At 59.6% G+C, this 14,332-nt stretch overlaps 1 protein-coding gene and 1 long non-coding RNA gene across 2 annotated transcripts; one reads left to right on the top strand and one right to left on the bottom strand.

Moving 5' to 3' along the window:
• Positions 1-905: 905 nt before the first annotated feature.
• Positions 906-1,582, top strand: LOC310920824. The gene is made up of 3 exons (XR_014592045.1): positions 906-1,027; positions 1,224-1,286; positions 1,372-1,582. It is a non-coding gene; the product is annotated as an uncharacterized lncRNA (long non-coding RNA).
• Positions 1,583-3,344: 1,762 nt separating this feature from the next.
• Positions 3,345-9,698, bottom strand: ERFL (ETS repressor factor like; the record flags this gene model as incomplete). Its single annotated transcript, XM_083880774.1, has 5 exons — positions 3,345-3,700; positions 5,099-5,225; positions 5,977-6,166; positions 7,224-7,458; positions 9,635-9,698. The coding sequence occupies 5 exons, from the start codon at positions 9,696-9,698 to the stop codon at positions 3,345-3,347; spliced, it is 972 nt and encodes a 323-aa protein (XP_083736900.1).
• Positions 9,699-14,332: the final 4,634 nt, after the last annotated feature.

Here is a 14,332-nt window from a genome sequence, read left to right on the forward strand (position 1 = left end):
ACCCCCAAATCCCCCCAAAAACCCCCAAACTTCCCCGAATCCCCCCCCAAATCCCACCCAAACCTCCCCAAATCCCCCCCAACCCCCCCCAAATCCTCTCCTGACCGCCCCCTCCCCATTTTTCCCCCCCCCCAGTGGCGGCGCTGCGGCGGCTCCTGGGGGCGGGGCCGGGGGCGGGGCCGGGGGCGGGGCCCGGGGAGAGGCCCCTCCCCCCCGAGGCGGATTTGGGGGGGGGGTCCCGGAGCGGCGCCCCCCGAGCAGGAGCGGAGACTCGCCGGGGACGGGGCGGAGAGCGACGGGGAGCGCCCCGAGGGGGGGGCTCAAGGTGGGGAGGGGGCGTCGGGAATTTGGGGAGGGGGCGGGGGGAAAAATGGGGGGGGGGGGGGCAGCCAAATTTGGGGAAGGGGCGGGCCAAAAAAAAAAGGGGGCGGCACCAAAATTTGGGGAGGGGGCGGGCAAAAAAATGGGGGTGGGGGGGTTGGGGGGGCGCCCGGAATTTGGGGAGGGGGCGAGGAAAGGGGGAGGTGCCAGAAATTTGGGGAGGGGGCGAGGGGAAAAAAATGGGGAGGGGGCCACCGGAATTTGGGGAGGGGGTGTCTGGAATTTGGGGAGGGGGCGAGGGAAAAAATGGGGAGGGGGCCACCGGAATTTGGGGAGGGGGCGAGGGAAAAAAAATGGGGGGGAAGTCCAAATTTGGGGAGGGGGCGTCAAGGAAAAGGAGGGGGGAAAAGGGGAGGGGGATTATGGAAAATTGTGGAGGGGGGTCTCAGAAAATTGGGGTGGGGGGGTCACACAAATGGGGAGGGGGGGGACAGCCAAATTTTGGGTCGGGGGTCGTCAGGCCTGCACCTCCCCCGCCTGACGCCCCCTCCCCTTTTTTCTCTCCCTCCCAGGGGGGGCCCCCAACGGCCCCTGGGGGGGGGGTCCCCAGCAAAGCCCCCCGACCCAATTGGGGCTCCCCCCCGGCCCCGCCGCCTGGCTGGGGGCTGAGCTGGGGGCGCTGGAGGAGGCCCTGAGGGGGCTCAAGGTGAGACCCCTCCCCAAATTCACTGGGGGGAGAGACCCCTCCCCTATTTCCCATATTGAGGACTTTTGGGGGGGGTCTTTGCCCCCTCCCCACATAAAAAAGGGGGTGTTGGGGGGGTCTGGGTGACCCATAACGAGGTGGGAGGGGGTCTTGCAGGTGCAGACCCCTCCCCAAATAACTCCGGCCCCCTCCCCAGGAAATCGAGGACCATTACTGGCAGCTCTTCCTGGCCAAGCGCGGCCTCTTCACATGAGGGGAGGTGAGGAGGGGTCCCGGGGGGCTTTGGGGGGGTCTCTGGGGGTCTCCCTCACCCCCTTTTAACCCCTTTTTTCTCCCCCCAACAGGAAAAGTCGCGACCCCTCCCCTCAATTCCGGAGCTGCAATACCGGGAGCGGCCACAGGGGGGCGACAAAGAGCGCGCCAAATCTTTTATGGGGAGGGGTCTCCACTCCCCCCTCGGGTTTTATTTTATTTTGGGTCTGGGGTCTCCCCCCAAATCCCCCTCCTCCCGTTTTCTGTTTGATCTGTTTTCATTTTTTTTTTTGCGATTTTATATAAATTTATATATGAGATATGGGGGGGGGGTGGGAAAGAGGAGACCCCTCCCCAATTTTAGTGCCTTCAGGAGGGTGGGGGGTGGGAGGGGAGTGATGTAAATAAATTTATATTTTTTTTGGGGGAGGGGGTCGCAAAAACCAAAGAATTTGGGAAAAAAAAAATTCCAAATAAATAAATAAATAAATAAAATTGTTTCAATTTTTTTTTTTTTGTTTTTTTTTTTTTTGGGGAGGGGGCGGCACAGCGGAGACCCCAACCCACCCCACCACCCCCCCCCACCACGCTCCAAGACCACCCCCCCAAATAAAACGAGGCCGAGCGAGGGGGTCTTTTATTGCTTGAGCGGCCGCCAGGGGGCGCGGCGGGGCTTTTTTTTGGGGAGGGGGCGCAGGAATTTGGGGAGGGGTCTTCAAGTGGGGGGGGGGGGTTTGTTCCTCCATCACAACGACACAAGCGGGGGGGGGGGGCACAACCATATTGCACTTCCAAATGTGGGGAGGGGGCTTCAAATGGGGGGGGGCGACCCCTCCCCAAATTCAGCGTGAGAAAAATGGGGAGGGGGCGGGACCCCCCCAAAGGGGGATTTGGGGAGGGGGAGAGGAGGGAGAGGGGGGGGGAGATCCGGCTTTTTCCAGAAGAGGGGTCAGGGCTGGGTGAGACCCCTCCCCAATTTATGGGGAGTTGGGGTCTCCCAATGAGACCCCTCCCCAATTTACGGGGGTCACAGCTGGGTGAGACCCCTCCCCAATTTAGGGGAGAGTCAGGGTCAGACCATGAGACCCCTCCCCAATTTAGGGGAGTCGCCCATGGGACCCCTCCCCAATTTATGGGGGCTCCGGGCTGGGTGAGACCCCTCCTCAATTTATGGGGAGTTGGGGTCTCCCAGTGAGACCCCTCCCCAATTTACGGGGGAGTCAGAGCTGGATGAGACCCCTCCTCAATTTATGAGGGAGTCAAGGTCACCCAATGAGACCCCTCCCCAATTTAGGAGTTGGGTCTCACAATGCGACCCCTCCCCAATTTACGGGAGGGTCAGGACCGGATGAGACCCCTCCCCAATTTATGGAGGAGTCAGGGCTGGGCGAGACCCCTCCCCAATTTACGGGGGGGTCAGGATCACCCAATGCGACCCCTCCCCAATTTATGGGGGCTCCGGGCTGGGTGAGACCCCTCCCCAATTTAGGAGGAGTCGCCCAATGAGACCCCTCCCCAATTTATGAGGGGGTCAGGGCTGGGTGAGACCCCTCCTCAATTTTATGGAGAGTTAGGGTCTCCAATGCGACCCCTCCCCAATTTATGGGGGGGTCAGGGTTGGGTGAGACCCCTCCCCAATTTATGAGGAGTTGGGGTCTCCCATGAGACCCCTCCCCAATTTATGGGGGGTCAGGGCTGGATGGGACCCCTCCCCAATTTGCGGGGAGTCGGGGTCGCCCAATGAGACCCCTCCCCAATTTACAGGGGGATCAGACCATGAGACCCCTCCCCAATTTAGGGGAACTCGGGGTCGCCCAATGCGACCCCTCCCCAATTTATGGGGAGTCAGGCCTGGGTGAGACCCCTCCCCAATTTAGGGGTGTCAAGGTCAGACCATGAGACCCCTCCCCAATTTAGGGTCTCCCAATGAGACCCCTCCCCAATTTCCGGGGTCTCAAAGCCGGACACGCCCCCCCCTGCGCCCCCTCCCCAATTTCAGCCCGTTCAGGGGAGGGGATTTGGGGACCCCTCCCCACCTCCCCCTCCCCAATTCCGGGGGTCTCTCTCAGGGGTGGGCGGGGCCTTTCGGTGGGGGGGGAGGGGTCGTGGGTGGGGGTGGGGGAGGGGTCTCGGCCTCATCCCCCGAGCTCGCCCCTCCCCCATCCGTCACCTCCAGCTCCGAGTCCGACCCCTCCCCAAATTTCCCCGCCCCTCCCCCCCTCTCCTGGGCGTGGGGAGGGGTCGCGGGGGTCGCGGGGGGGGGAGGGGGCGGCAGGGGGTAAAAGGGGGGGGGGTAAAGGGCGGCGGGGGGGTGGGGGTGGGGCAGGTACGACCCCCACCCCCAGGGGTACTCGGGGAGGGGGGGGCGCCCGAAGCCCCCTCCCCCCAAAAGCGCCGGAGCCTTCGAGAAACCGGAGAGACCTGCGGGAGTGGGGAGGGGGCGTCAGGGGGGGCGTTAGAGGGGTCTGGGGGCGTTATGGGGGGTCTGGGGGCGTCAGGGGGGGGCGTTAGAGGGTCTGGGGGCTTCTGGGGGAGTGTTAGAGGGGTCTGGGGGCGTTATGGGGGGTCTGGGGGCTTCAGGGGGGTGTTAGAGGGGTCTGGGGGCGTCAGGAGGGGAATTAGGGGGGTCTGGGGGCGTTAGGAGGGGTCTGGGGGCTTCAGGAGGGTCTGGGGGCATCAGGGTGGGCTTTAGGGATGGGCAGGGGGCGTCAGGGTGGGTCTGGGGGCGTTATGAGGGGTCTAGGGGGGCGTTATGGGGGGTCTGGGGGCGTTAGAGGTGGGTCTGGGGGCGTCAGGGGTGGGGAGGGGGCGTCAGGGGGGGCGTTAGAGGGGTCTGGGGGTGTTAGGGGGGTCCCGCGGTGGGTCTGGGGGCGTCAGGGGGGGGCGTTAGGGATGGGCAGGGGGCGTCAGGAGTGAGTCTGGGGGCATCAGGGTGGGAATTAGGGGGGTCTGGGGGCGTCAGGAGGGGAATTAGGGGGGTCTGGGGGCGTCAGGGGGGGCCTTAGGGGGGTCTGGGGGCGTCAGGAGTGGGGAGGGGGCGTCAGGAGGGGTCTGGGGGCGTTAGAGTGGGTCTGGGGGCTTCAGGAGTGGGTCTGGGGGCGTCAGGGTGGGCTTTAGGGATAGGCAGGGGGCGTCAGGAGTGAGTCTGGGGGCTTTAAGGAGGGTCTGGGGGCGTCAGGGGGGGTCTGGGGGCTTCAAGGTGGGAATTAGGGGGGTCTGGGGGCGTCAGGGGTGGGTCTGGGGGCTTCAGGAGTGAGTCTGGGGGCGTCAGGAGGGGCGTTAGGGGGGTCTGGGGGCGTCAGGGGGAGTGTTAGAGGGGTCTGAGGGCGTTAAGGGGGGTCTGGGGGCGTTAGAGGGGTCTGGGGGCGTCAGGGGGGTCCCGCGGTGGGTCTGGGGGCGTCAGGGGGGTCTGGGGGCGTCAGGGGGTCCCTGTGTCTCCTTTCCCCATTTCGGGGGTCCCACCCCATGTCCCCCCTCCCCAATTTCGGGGGTCCCATCCCATTCCCCCCTCCCCAATTTCGGGGGTCCCATCCCATTCCCTCCTCCCCAATTTCGGGGTCCAGTTTGGGGGTCTCATACCCGTTGCCCCCCACCCATTTTGGGGGTCTCATCCCATGTCCCCCTCCCCAATTTCGGGGGTCCCATCCCAGTGCCCCCTCCCCATTTTAGGGTCTCCTTTTGGGGGTCCCATCCCTGTGTCCCCCTCCCCAATTTCGGTGCCCCCTCCCCAATTCGGGGGTCCCCCTCCCCATTTTGGGGGTCCCCCTCCCCATTTCGGGGGTCCCCCTCCCCAATTCGGGGGTCGCGGCCCCTCCTCACCCGCGCCCAGGAAGGGCAGCGCCCCCTCCAGCCGCAGCTTCTCGGGGGTCTCGGGGGGTCTCTCGAACAGGGGGGGTCTCCCGGGGGGGTCGGTGGGGCGGGGGGCGCAGAACAGCGACTGCAGGGCCTGCATTTGGGGAGGGGGCGTTAATTTGGGGAGGGGGCGCAGAACAGCGAGTGCAGGGCCTGGATTTGGGCAGGGGGCGTTAATTTGGGGAGGGGGCGGGGGATTAATTTGGGGAGGGGGCGCAGGGGAGACCCTCATTGTGCCCCCCGGTAGCGAGGGGAGGGGTCCAGGTGTGAGCCCCCTCCCCAAATTTTCCCTGTAATTCACCCAGAGACCCCCCAATGTCCCCCCCAAATAATTTGGATTGGTTCTAACTGAAGCCCCCTCCCCAAATTTCCCCCCATATGTCACCCAGAGCCCCCCCAGTGACCCCTCACCAGCTCGGGGGGCGACCCCCAGTGCAGCCCCCTCCCCAAATTCCCCCCATAACTCACTCAGTGACCCCCAATGTCTCCCCAAACACCTTAGACCGGCTCTGACTGAAGCCCCCTCCCCAAATTTTCCCCACAATTCACCCAGAGCCTCCCCAGTGACCCCTCACCACCTCGGGGGCGACCCCCAGTGAAGCCCCCTCCCCAAATTCCCCCCATATCTCACTCATATCGCCCCTCACCACCTCAACACCGTCTCTAACCGAAGCCCCCTCCCCAAATTCCCTCCATATCTCACCCAGAGCCCCCCCCAGGACCTCAAGAACGACCCCCAGTGAAGCCCCCTCCCCAAATTCCCCCATATCTCACTCAGAGACCCCCCAGGAGCTCAAGGATGACCCTGACTGAAGCCCCCTCCCCAAATTCCCCCCCGGGGGTACCTCGGGGGTGACGGGGCCGCACTCGGGGGGCGGGCCGGGGGCGGGGCAGGGCCCGGGGGTCAGCAGGAGAGGAGCCCCCGGCCCCAATTCCAGCAGCGGGTAATTGACCAGCACCACCTTGCTGAAGTTGAACTTGTAGGTGAATCTCTTCCCTTTGGTCTTGTGCAGGATCCGCTTGTTGTAGTAATACCTGGGGAGGGGGCGTCACCTCGGTGAGACCCCCAGAGCCACCCCAGGACGCCCAGAGCTCCCCAGAGCCGCCAGAGACCCCCCAGAGCCGCCCCAATTCTGCCCAGTGAACTCCCCCCTTTGGTCTTGTGCAGGATCCGCTTGTTGTGGTAATACCTGGGGAGGGGGCGTCACCGCCTTGGGACCCCCGGGACCCCCCAGAGCTTCCCCGGGGCCCCAGAGACCCCCGGGACCCCCCCAAAGCTCCCCGGGGTCCCAGAGACCCCCAGAGACCCCCCAGAGCCGCCCCAATTCAGCCCAGTGAACTCCCCGCTTTGGTCTTGTGCAGGATCCGCTTGTTGTAGTAATACCTGGGGAGGGGGCGTCACCGCCTTGGGACCCCCAGAGCCTCCCCAGAGACCCCCAGAGCTTCCCCGGGACCTCCAGAGCCACCAGAGACCCCCCAGAGCCCCCCTGAACCCCCTCAAGACCCCCAGAGCCCCTTCAGGACCCCCCAGAGCCCCCTGGACCTGCCCAGGACCCCCCAGAGCCCCCCAAAATGTTCTCCAGATCCTTTTGGGGACCCTGGGGTCACTCTGGGGGTCCCTGGGATGGAGATTTGGGGTCCCCTTGTCTCCCTTTAGTGTCCCTCCAATGTCCCCAAGTTCCCAGGTGACTCTGGTGACCCCGGGGTGACTTTGGGGGTCCTGGGGTGGTTTTGGTGACCCCAAGGACAGGATTTTTCGGGTCCCCCTGACCTCTGGTGACCCCAGGGATGGGGATTTGGGGTCCCCTTGTCTCCCCTGAGTGTCCCCAATATCCCAATATCCCAATGTCCCCAATGTCCCCAAGCTCCCAGGTGACTGTGGTGACCCCGGGGTGACTCTGGGGGTCCTGGGATGAGGATTTGGGGTCTCCTTGTGTGTCCCCAGTGTCTCCCCAGTACCCCCAGTATCCCAAATATCCCAATGTCCCCAATAGTGTCTGGTGTCCCCAATGTCCCCAAGCTCTCAGGTGACTTTGGGGACTTCAGGTGGCTTTGGGGACCCCAAGGACAGGATTTTGGGGCTCCCCCTGACCTGAGGGCGCGGCTGAGCTTGTCGTAGTTCATGTGGGGCTTGCACTTGCGCACCCCCCACAGCCGGGCCACCTCGTCGGGGTCCTTGATGACGAACTCGCCGTAGTCGCCCTGCCAGGCGATGACCTCGCGGTACTGCTCCTGCCGCAGCAGCTCCAGGATGAAGTGCCACAGCTGGATCTGCCGCGAGCCGGGGCTGGACTCGGCCTTGTACGCCCACTCGGGGAACGCGAAACCTGGGGGACATTATTGTCATTGTCATTGTCATCATTGATATTGTTATCATTGTCATTAATGTCACTGTCATTGCCATCAGTGCCACAGCTGGATCTGCCGCGAGCCCGGGCTGGACTCGGCCTTGTGCCCACTCGGGGAACGCGAAACCTGGGGGACAGTGTCATTGTCATCATTGTCATTGTCATCATTGTCATCGTCATCATTATCATCATTATCGTCATTGTCATTGTCATCATTGATATTGTCATCATCATCATTGTCACTGTCATTGTCCTCAGTGCCACAGCTGGATCTGTCTGGAGCCCGGGCTGGACTCGGCCTTGTACGCCCACTTGGGGAACGCGAAACCTAAAGGGGAGATCGGTGTGACATTGTCGTCAGTGTCATTATTGTCATTGTCATTGTCATTGTCATCATTGTTATCATCAGCATCATTGTTGGTGTGACATCATCAGTGTCCCCTCTGTGCCCACTCGGGGAACGTGAAACCTGGGGGACATTGGGGACATCGGTGTGACATTGTCATTGTCATTGTCATTGTCATTGTCATTGCCATCAGTGCCACAGCTGGCTCTGCCGCGAGCCCGGGCTGGACTCGGCCTTGTGCCCACTTGGGGAACGCGAAACCTAAGGGGGACATCGGTGTGACATTGTCATTATTGTCATTGTTGTCATCATTGTCATCATTATCGCCATTGTCATCGTCATCATCGTCTTGGTCGTCATCATCATTGTCATTGACATTATCATCATTGTTATCGTCATTGTCATCATTGTCATCGCCATCTTCATCATCATCGTCATCATTGTCATTGTCCTCATTGTCATCGTCATCGTCACCATTGTCATGGTCATTGTCATTGTCATTGCCATCATCATCATCGTAATTATCACTACCATCATCATTGTCATGGTCACCATTGTCATCATCACCATCGTCATCATCACCATTGTCATCATCGTCATCATCGTCATCATTGTCATTGTCATTGTCATCATTGTCATCATCATGGTCATTGTCATTATCATAATTGTCATTATCATAATTGTCATTATCATCATTGTCATTGTCACCATTGTCATCATCATCGTAACTATCACTATCATCATCATTGTCATGGTCATCGTTGTCACCATTGTCATCGTCATCCTCAGTGTGACGTCACCAGTGTCCCCTCTGTGCCCATTGGGGGAGCACAAAACCTGTGGGGACATCGGGGGGACATCACCTGGTCCTGCGGGGACATTGGGGGGCGTCACCTGGCCCTCACCTGGGGCAAGGCCTGGGCTTTCCAGCTGTGTCCAGGTGTGTCCGATGGGGTCCCAGGTGTGTCTCAGGTGTCCCCCAGGTGTATCCAGGTGTTCCCAGCTGTCCCCCAGGTGTGCGTCCCCTTGCCAGGGGTCCCCAGGTGGGCCCAGGTGTGTCCCAGGTGTGTCCATCTGTGTCCAGGTGTCCCCCAGGTGTATCCAAGTGTCCCCCAGGTGTGTCCAGGTGTCCCCAGGTGTGCCCCAGGTGTGTCCCAGGTGTGTCCAGGTGTCCCTCAGGTATAGCCAGGTGTGCCCAGGTGTCCCCCAGGTGTCCCCAGGTGTATCCCAGCTCTCCCCAGGTGTCCCCAGGTGTGCCCAGGTGTGCCCAGGTGTGTCCCAGGTGTATCCCGGTGTGTCCCAGGTGTCCCCAGGTGTATCCAGGTGTGTCCCCAGGTGTGTCCCCGCCCCGCTGGGTGTCCCCCAGGTATGTCCAGGTGTGTCCCGGCTGTTGCCAGGTGTCCCCCAGGTGTGCCCAGGTGTATCCAGGTATCCCCAGGTGTATCCCCTCTACACTGGAGATCCCCAAGTGCCCTCAGATGCATCCCAGGTATGTCCAGGTGTATCCCAGATGTCCCCAGGTATCCTCCAGGTGTCCCCAGGTATCCCTCAGGTGTGTCCAGGTGTGCCCAGGTGTGTCCCAGGTATCCCCAGGTATGTCCAGGTGTGCCCCAGGTGTGTCCCACATGTCTCCCAGGTGTATCCAGGTATCCCCAGGTGTGCCCCAGGTGTGCCCCAGGTGTGTCCCATGTGTCTCTCAGGTGTCCCCAGGTGTATCCAGGTATATCCAGGTGTGTCCCAGGTATGTCCAGGTATCCCCAGGTGTGTCCCAGGTGTGTCCCAGGTGTGTCCCCGCCCCGCAGGGGTTACCTGGTGTCCAGAGCGCAGGTACCGGGGCCGTGAGCAGCAGGTCGGACACGCAGGTGCAGTCCATGGCCGGGGGGGAGGGGAGGGGGCGTCACACCTGTGGGATTGGGGGGTTTAGGGCGGGGTTAGGGGCGTGGTTTATGTTATTTTAGGGCGGGGTTTAGGGCGGGGTTTGGGGCGTGGTCAGGGTTGGGTTTAGGGCGTGGTTTATTGTATTTTAGGGCGGGGTTTAAGGGGGTTTGGGGCGGGGTTTAGGGTGTTTTAGGGCGGGGTTTAGGATTTATTTAGGGCGGGGTTTAGGGCGGGGTTTGGGGGGTCCAGGGGGGTCTTTGGGGGCAAATTTGGGGTGAGGAGGTGCGTGAACACTTTGGGGTCTGGGGGGGCATTTTGGGCCCCCCCCCCCAATTTAGGGGAATTCAGGGGGGGACAGGGGGAGATTTTTAGGATCACAGGGAGGATTTTTGGGGTATTTATAAACACTGGGGCACATTTAGGGCCACAGAAAGAATTTTTGGGGTATTTTATGGACACTGGGGCACATTTAGGGCCATTTTTAGGGGATTTTTGGGGTATTTATGAACACTGGGGCACATTTAGGGCCATTTTTAGGGGATTTAGGGGGGATTTATGGACACTGGGGCACATTTAGGGCCATTTTTAGGGTCACAGGGAGGATTTTTGGGGCATTTTATGAACACTGGGGCACATTTAGGATCACAGAAATAATTTTTGGGGTATTTTATGGACATTTGGGCCCATTTAGGGCCGTTTTTAGGGCCAATTCACAAACACTTCCCGGCCTCATTCCCGGATTTGGGCTTCTCTTCCCCTCCCCCATCCCCCCCCCCCTCCCCCCTCGCCCCCTCCCCCACCCCCCCTCCCCTCCCCCCCCCGGTGCCCCCCGGCAGCGGCTCCGGTTCCTTCGTTATTTTGGGATTTCGGGGGATTTTTTTATTTTTTTATATTTTTTTTTTCCATTTCAAGTGGGCTCGTTAACGACCCGCGCTGGGATTTGGGGCCGGCGACCACCGCGGGGCGCGGAAAGAGCCCGTGGGGCCGCCCCATAGACACTGAGAGACCCCATAAATACACAGAAATATCCTATATACACAGAAATATCCTATATACACAGAAATCCCCCATAAACACACAGAGATCCCCTATAGAGACATGGGTACCCTTTATACACACAGAGATCCCCTATAGGGCACGGAAAGAGCCCGTGGGGCGGCCCCATAGACACTGAGAGACCCTATAAACACACAGAGAGATCCTATATACACAGAAATCCCCTATAGGGCACAGAGCGGCCCTATAGACACTGAGAGACCCCATAAATACACACAGAGAGATCCTATATACACACAGAGAAACCATAAACACACAGAAATCCCCTATAGATACTGAAAAAACCCTATAAACGCACAGAGACCCCATAAATAGACAGAAATATCCTTTATGGACGCACAGAAATCCCCTATAGGGCATGGGGCGGCCCTATAGACACTGAGAGACCCCATAAACACACAGAGATCCTAGAAATACACACAGATCCTTTATAGACACACAGAGAGACCCCATAGGGCACGGAAAGAGCCCGTGGGGCGGCCCCATAGACACTGAGAGACCCCATAAACACACAGAGAGATCCTATACACACAGAAATATCCTATAGACACACAGAGACCCCATAAACACACAGAAATCCCCTATAGAGACATGGATACCCTTTATAGACACACACAGAGACCCCATAAACACACAGAGAGATCCTTTATACACACAGGGATTCCCTATAGGGCACGGCACGGCCCTATGGACACTGAGAAACCCTATAAACACACAGAGACCCTATAAATACACAGAGATCCTTTATACACACACAGAGATCCCCTATAGGGCACAGAGCAGCCCTATAGACACACAGATCCCCTATAGAGACAGAGATATCCTTTACACACACAGAGATCCCCTATAGACACAGAGAAACCCCATAAACACACATGGATCCCCTATAGGGCGCGGAAAGAGCCCGTGGGGCGGCCCCATAGACACTGAGAGACCCCATAAACACACAGAGACCCCATAAATACACACAGATCCCCTACAGACCCACAGAAACCCTATAAACACACATGGATCCCCCTATAGAGACTGAGAGACCCCATAAATACAGAGAAATCCTATAAATACACGAGATCCCTTTATACACACACAGAAATCCCCTATAGGGCGCAGAGATCCCCTATAGACACTGAGAGACCCCATAAACACACAGAGATCCCCTATAGACACACACAGCTCCCCTATATGGACACGGAGCCCTTGAACACAGGCCTCGACCCTTCAAACACCCACAGACCCCCCCTACAGACCCCCCTATAGACCCCTGACCCCCCTATAGACCCCAAATCTTCCCCAAACCCCCCTATAGACCCCTAAACCCTCTGTAAATCCCACTATAGACCCCAAACAGACCCCAACCCCCCACAGACACCAAATCCCCCCTATATCCCCCCCAGACCCCAAATAGACCCCTAAACCCCTATAGACCCCTAAAGCCCCCACATATCCCTAACCCCCCCCATAAACCCCCCATAGATCCCAAATAGACCCGTAACAACCCCCCAGACCCCAAATCCCACCCAAACCCCCCCCCATAGACCCCTAAAACTCCCATAAATTCCCCTACAGACCCCTGACCCCCTATAGACCCCTAAATCCCCCATAAACCCCCCTGTAGACCCCAAATCCCACCCAAAACCCCCCCGAAAAACCCCTCTGAAGCCCCCAGACCCCAAATTCCCCTATAAACCCCAAATCCCCCCACAGACCCCAAATAGACCCCAAACCCCCCTATAGACCCCAAATCCCTCCCCAAAACCCCCAAAACCCCAAAATCGACCCCAAACCCCCCATAAACCCCCCAAATCCCCCCCTACAGACCCCAAATAGACCTTCAAACACCCCAGACCCCAAATAGACCCCAAGCCTCCCATAAACCCCCCTATAGACCCCAAATCCCACCCCAAAACCCCTTTAAAGCCCCCCAAACCCCCTCAAAGCCCCCCAGACCCCAAATCCCCCCAAAAACCCCTTTAAAGCCCCCCAAACCCCCTCAAAGCCCCCCAGACCCCAAATCCCCCCCCAAACCCCTTTAAAGCCCCCCAAACCCCTCAAAGCCCCCCAGACCCCAAATCCCCCCCCAAACCCCTTTAAAGCCCCTCAACCCCCCTTTAAACCCCCCCAGACCCCAAATCCCCCCCATAAACCCCCCAAGCCCCGCCCCCCTCATGAATTATTCACGACCCCCAATTAAAGCCGCCCCGGTCGGTTCCATGACCCGCGGCGATGGCAGCGAGCGCCGACCCCCCCCCAAAATAAACCCCATAGACCCCACAGACCCCCCCTCACCCCACAGACCCCCCCTCACCCCACAGACCCCCCCCCGCCCCATAAATCCCCCCCCCCTCCGGCCCCGATCGATCCCCCCGATCAATGGGGCGGCTTTTGATCTGGGGGATTGGGGGATTGGGGAGGGGGTCTGGGGGGGTCTGGGGGGTCTCCGGGATGGACACGGCGCCCTATAGAGTGAGGAGGACCCCATAGAACCCCCATAGAGACCCCAATAATCCTATAGAACCCCCCCATAGCCCCATAGAGACCCCATAGAGTCCCCATAACCCCACACTGCCCCATAGAGACCCCATAGCAACATAGAGACCCCATAGAGACCCCATAGAGACCCCCATAGCCCCACAGAGCCCTTATAGCCCCATAGAGACCCCATAGACCCCCATAGCCCTACACTGCCCCATAGAGACCCCATAGAGACCCCATAGAGACCCCATAGAGTCCCCCATTGCCCTACACAGCCCCTATAACCCCATAGAGACCCCATAGCAACACAGAGACCCCACAGAATGCCCCCACAGCCCCATAGAGACCCCACAGCACCATAGAGACCCCATAGAGACCCCCCCATAGCAACATAGAGACCCCATAACCCCACACAGTCCCTAGAACCCCACAGAATCCCCCCATAGCCCTATAACCCCATAGAGACCCCACAGAGTCCCCATAGCCCCATAGAGACCCCACAGAGACCCCATAACCCCACACTGCCCCATAAAGATCCTATAGAGACCCCACAGAACCCCCCCATAGCCCTATAGGCCCATAGAGACCCCATAGAGACCCCATAGAGCCCCCATAGCCCCATAGAGCCCCCATAGCCCCATAGAGACCCCCATAGCCCCATAGAGATCCCACAGAGACCCCATAACCCCACACTGCCCCATAAAGATCCTATAGAGACCCCATAGAGACCCCACAGAACCCCCCCATAGCCCTATAGGCCCATAGAGACCCCATAGACCCATAGAGACCCCATAGACCCATAGAAGCCCCATAGAGACCCCACAGAGACCCCCACAGCCCTATAGCCCCATAGAGACCCCATAGCAACAGAGAGACCCCATAGAGACCCCATAGAGACCCCATAGAGACCCCCCATAGCCCTATAGCCCCATAGAGACCCCATAGCAACAGAGAGACCCCATAGAGACCCCATAGAGACCCCATAGCCCCATAGAGCCCCCATAGCCCCATAGAGACCCCCCATAGCCCTACACTGCCCCATAGGAGACCCCATAGCGACATTGAGACCCCCATAGCAACACAGAGACCCCATAGAGACCT

Source organism: Zosterops lateralis (genome assembly GCF_965231275.1).
Source record: "Zosterops lateralis genome assembly, chromosome: 31".
Taxonomy (NCBI): domain Eukaryota; kingdom Metazoa; phylum Chordata; class Aves; order Passeriformes; family Zosteropidae; genus Zosterops; species Zosterops lateralis.